The sequence below is a fragment of the Etheostoma spectabile genome, chromosome 11, assembly GCF_008692095.1.
Source record: "Etheostoma spectabile isolate EspeVRDwgs_2016 chromosome 11, UIUC_Espe_1.0, whole genome shotgun sequence".
Classification (NCBI taxonomy): domain Eukaryota; kingdom Metazoa; phylum Chordata; class Actinopteri; order Perciformes; family Percidae; genus Etheostoma; species Etheostoma spectabile.
Genome location: NC_045743.1, coordinates 20,260,277 through 20,265,837, shown reverse-complemented (window position 1 = coordinate 20,265,837; position 5,561 = coordinate 20,260,277). Strand labels below are relative to the sequence as shown.

At 41.0% G+C, this 5,561-nt stretch overlaps 1 protein-coding gene across 1 annotated transcript in view; it reads left to right on the top strand.

Moving 5' to 3' along the window:
- Positions 1-5,561, top strand: part of efhc2 (EF-hand domain (C-terminal) containing 2) — an 18,514-nt gene that overhangs the window by 4,130 nt on the left and 8,823 nt on the right. The window contains exons 5-8 of the mRNA XM_032529358.1: positions 1,144-1,395; positions 2,703-2,807; positions 3,219-3,357; positions 4,838-5,003. Coding sequence (XP_032385249.1) covers positions 1,144-1,395; positions 2,703-2,807; positions 3,219-3,357; positions 4,838-5,003 — 662 coding nt within the window. The remainder of the gene's footprint in view (positions 1-1,143; positions 1,396-2,702; positions 2,808-3,218; positions 3,358-4,837; positions 5,004-5,561) is intronic.

Here is a 5,561-nt window from a genome sequence, read left to right as displayed (position 1 = left end):
GCTCCATATCCTATCCACCAATCACAGCGTCTCTCGGATGAAAACGCCTCTTTAGTGAGAAACATTGGAAAACCCTTTTGCAGTTATTAAAGCAGATAATGTAATCTGTTGCCCTGGTTAAAAAACTATGCAAATGATTTCAGCTGGTATTCTGTCTAAAATGGAGTGCAATGGAAATTACTAAGTGACCCCAAACGTTTGACCAGTAGTGTATGATATTTTTTATTCTGTTATGATATATTATTGTGTAAAGTAAGGGAAAGACTTTAAAAGCATTATGCTTCTTTCTTCTCCTTCTGGAAGTCATCCTTTGTTGTTCTTTTATGGAATCAGATTGATTTGTATATGATTGTGTTTTATCTTTTTTGTTTTATTTGGTGTTTTTTCTTTTTCTCTTTTAAAGTATGTTGTACTCATAAGGGACATGGGTCATTTTTGTTTTTTCTGGTGTGCACAAGACACCAATCTGAGTAGCAGTCAGAACGGCCGCCAGGGAGGAGGTATTCATCTTCCTTACGTCACGTTATTTTGATATATTGTTTTGTGTACAGGTTACGATTTTCTAGTTTCCGGTCTCCGAGGTGAAAGTCCTGTATTGTTTGACCCATCCACCACCCGACCAACCTCCCTGCGCGGATTTTTGGCTTTTCAATACTGCTTGCTACCGTAATCGTCCTGTGATCACAAAATAGGCTTCCCATTGCAATACATTACTTCAAAATTCGTAATAAACATAAGAAATTAACGATATTAACGTGACCTGTACACAAATCAATAGATTAAATAACGTGACCATTTCATGACCTGCCTGAAATGTTGCAGATAGTGTCTTTAATAAACTTAAAGATGATAAGGCAACTGTTGCCTGATTTCATGCTGTGAATGTGAAATATTAACTTTAGCCACACAATGTTAGCTGTACTTTGTTAGCATAATTTTGCCAGCCTTAGATTTGTTTCTTTTGAGCATGAGAAACTTTTGCGTGCTCACCAGAAAGTATCTTGTGCACACAAGGGAAAAAAGGTCATGTCATGTCCCCTTAGGGGCTCCATGATGTTGATTGTTGAAGAAAAAAAAACTAAACTAAATCTTGCTTAAGCATGACAATATGTAACGATTCTTCTTCTCTCGCACCTCGTCCAGATTGAGAAAAGCATGACGCCACTCCGGCCGTACGAGAGGCGCGACACGCTGAAGCAGTTCCTGGACCACGAAGGCGTAGTCCTGCGCTTCAAGTGCTTCTGGGACGATTCGGAGAGCATGTTCGGGGACCTCCGGGAACTCGTACTGCGCTACTTTCTCGCTGATGACACCATAGAGATCCTGGAGATCATCCCTCCAAACTCTGGGAGGGATACTGCGGCCAAATTCCTACGCCGCAGCAAACTACCCAAGGTGAGGCACCGCGGTAGTATCTGTTCAACGTGTGTGTCACTTGGCCGTGGGAGTGCAGAGAGCAGGGTTCAAAATTAACTTTTTTGTCCACCAGCCAAATGGCTATAGTTAATGTTCAAATTTTACCAGCCACTCAATGTATTACTATTTTAATTTCAATTTTTTTTGGCTTTAAGCGAAGCAAATCTTCCAACCCCTTACATATTATATCACCATTTGGCTGGTAGATGGTGCTAATGTTGAACCCTGGCAGAGAGGGAAGTCAACATTTTGTTGTCATGGAGAGTAATAAGGAAAAACACACAAGCTATGGAAATCCCTGAATACTCTGGAATATAGAGTGGAACGTGCTAGACTGGAAATGTCAGAACATTTGATTAACTCTCAAGGGTGGCGAGCCACATTTAGGCAGAACACGACTGTAGCAGAATGTGTTTCACAGCTTGTCTCGCATGTTGTGCGTTCAATTTCCATGTCCATTTGCACGTTTTGACATGAAGATGGTTATTCCAAAACTATAGGCATGCAGTAGCAGTGCCTCTCCTTCTGGTTGGGTGACCTCTTTGCATCTTCCTCCCACCATCCCTCCCTCATTCAGTCTGACAGCACGGCTGTAGCATCCAGTCTCCCTCAAGCAGTTTGGCTTTCTCTTCCAGTTACTGACGGAAACCTAATTCATCTTGAAAGACAGCCACAGTGTGTGTGTGTGTATGTGTATGTGTGTGTGTAGCTAGTGATTTGGTTTGTAGTGATGACTTCATTTATATTATTTATTAAATGTCAGTCTTAAAGGTTGACCGACATCCATCATCCAATGGGAAATCACCACGTCCTGACGGACCACTTCTTAACTGTCTCTTTATTCCATCATGAGATAGATTTAATTGTCCCAAAATTGGACAAAAAAACAATATCTGCTGTTGAAATTTTTTTTATCCAACATAGTGCATACATATACACACATAATGTACACAGACACAAGCTTCTGCATCACTCTGCATAGACATGCTCATGTTGCATGCAGAAACAAACAAATTTACACACTGCCCCTTGTACAACACATCGTTATAGTTACAATATGAGCAGTAAGGGTAAGCCGCCTTATCAACATACAATCCTGGTAATACATGGGTGTGTTTAGTCTGTTTAGTTTATAATTCTGCCTCTAACTATTTCTCTATGTTCATCTATCTTTTGGTCTCTCCATCTCGCTCTCTTTTTCCACATACTGTATGTGCAGGGTTTTTCTAGGTTGTGTGAAGATCTTGTGTAATGTTTTTTTTTTTGTGTTTGTTATTTTTCCGTAGCATTCGGTTCGAATGAAGCAGCCCGGACAGCTCACGGACCGCACAGTGCTCAATGTGTTTGACTCTTCCAAACAGGGGAAACGCTACATCCTGGACAGCCTTAAAGTATGTCCTGTGTCAGCCTCATACGTCTAAACGTATCCATAAACCATATAACTAGGCCCGTAACAATTATTACATAATCACCCTTTCTTTGTTTAACCGCCATCAATCGCTAACATTATATAACCCAGATATAACCAAAAGATGTATCTTGGGATTCATTCACAACTGAAGGAGACAATTTAATTGTTAATCCCAATTGTTCTTAGACAGTTAATTGTACAGAACATTTTTGATTTGTTACAGCTCATATAAGTTATTCATGTACTTTAAACGCTGAAATCAAAACGTTCAAACAAGTTTTGGATGTGGTTTTGCCACTGATCTTATTCTTGCCTTCTCTCTCTCTCTCTCTCTCTCTCTCTCTCTCTCTCTCTCTCTCTCTCTCTCTCTCTCTCTCTCTCTCTCTTGCAGACAGGAGCAGTCACTGAGGATTTTTATAAGGACTGTGACCTGACTGTAGGTCGGGGGGTGAGTGTGTGGGGCAGGAGACTGATCATCGCTGACTGTGACGACTTTACCAAAGACTACTACCGCTCCAAATATGGCATAGGTAACCACATAAAATTGTTTTTTCTATATAGGGTATATTTTGTATGTATGTATGTTTTACAAACTGAATTATTAATCAAAGAAATAATAAAATGCACTTACAGTAAAGTGTTTTATTTGTGAAACAAAAACCTGACCTAAGTAAATGAACTAATTTGTACATTCACTCTGGCGGTTCCTTTTCTAATGACAGTGTGACATTTCAGTTGAATTATTTCTTTTTTGTTATCGGTTGCTCATGCCTGTAATGCATTCATCTGAACACTTAGGGGCAGTGAAGGCAAGGCAATGATTCCTGAGACCAATGGTAGACTTTTGCTCAGAGGATGAAGTACAACTCAAATTTGCCAATGTCTTTCTGTAAAAACTGAATGAGCTCACTTAGGTGGCTTTCACACCCGTTTTTTGGTAGACTCCAAACAACTAGTGCAATCTGGGGCTGAAGTTACAACATCGTTGCATTTCTTCTTCTTCTTATCTGGTTTCAGTTTGCTTTCACACTGCACTTTGTCAAACGCATCAAACATTGTAAACAAATGTCTCGCTGTTGAAGCGGTCACGGGTCTGTTGGACCGAATATCCGAGTGAGACATTTCAGAGATATGTTCAAAACCTTAAGAAAACAAAATAGGACAAAAAACAGATTAAACCGGCTACAAAGAGACACAAAAAACCGACAAAATCCCACTAAGAGACATAAAATGTATGCGGAAATAGCATTTCTTTAAAACTTCACCCCCCGGCCAAATACGCTCACCTAAGGTTAAGTTTTGAGCCAAAAGCAATCAAAGTGTTCTCTAGCTCCGATAGAAGAACTAATCTCTGTTTAAACGAACACACCCAAACCTCATGTCTCATCAACAACAGGAGTCAGCGTGTACACTCCGCCCGTTGCTGGTAGTTGCCATGGTAACATTAGTAGCATAGTCCATAGAAGGAGATGCTATGATCGATAAGACCCAATCAAGCCAAGAAACATTAGCGTCGGTGTCGGCGTTGCAAAAGGTCTTGATTTGCGGCAACACAACCCCACAGATTCCAAACCAAAACGGGTCAGAAGTGTTTCCAAATGTCTCCGTTTTAGGGCTCGGAAATGCCTAGAAGGGGGAATGAGAAGGGGAAACAAATCAGAAGATATTTGTTTTTAAACCAAAATGTAGCAATGTAAATGTAGCCTAAGTCTGCCACAAAGCAAGGGAAAACACTGCGAGATGAGAAACCCAAGCTGGCCCTGGATGTGTCTGCCACCCTGGGCTGCTTTTAGGGGCTCGCTTCATTAGTCACAGCAGTAAAGCACGCGGAGCCCCCAGTGATGGAGGGTCCCGTCTGACTCTGAGAAGTCAGAGGTCAGACCCGGGCTGCTGTGCTCCTGCATGGATGGATTACCTGCTGCCCTCTGATCATTTTTAGCTCTCCTCCTGTGTTTTTTCTTTCTTCTTTTAAAGTGTGTAGTCTTCTCTTTCTCCTTCCTTTCCACGCAGAGGACTTCACCCCGGTGCAGTACAAAGCTCCCCTTGCCCCAAAGCCCCCAAGGCCCGTGCCCCCCTACAACGGCTTTGGCTCCGAGGAGGACTCACTGAGTTCCTGCCAGGGCCTGCTGCCTAAACCTCCGCAGAAAGATTTCCAGAAGTTTATGGCAAAAGACAGGTTGGATGAGTTGTAGTCACCAGCGGTGGAATGTAACTAAGTACATTCCCTCAAGTACTGTACTTGTACTTTCCTTGAGTCTTTTCTTTTCATGCCACTGTCTACTTCTACTCCGCCACATTTCATAGAGAAATATTCTACTTTTTTACTCCACTACATTCGTCTGACAGCTTTAGTTATTAGTTACTTGACAAATTAAGCTTTTTTTTCAGCTGAAATGATTAGACCTTTAAACACACTGTTTTGATAGTTTCCAGTTCCTAAAAGGTGAGGATTTTCCTGCATTGAGTATTTTGACTTTTAATACTTTAAGGTCATTTTTCCTGATATTACTAACATACTTTTACTTAAGTAACATTTTCAATGCAGGACCTTTACTTGTAAAATTAGTATTTTTACAGTGTGGTATTGGTACTTTTACTCAAACAAAGGATCTAAATACTTATTCCACTGCTGGTAGTCATTAGTCGGTAGACAGTAACAATCAAATTATGCATTTGTGTGTGTGTATGGGTGTATGTGTGTGTGTGTGTGTGTGTGGTAGTATCAGCCCCTGAC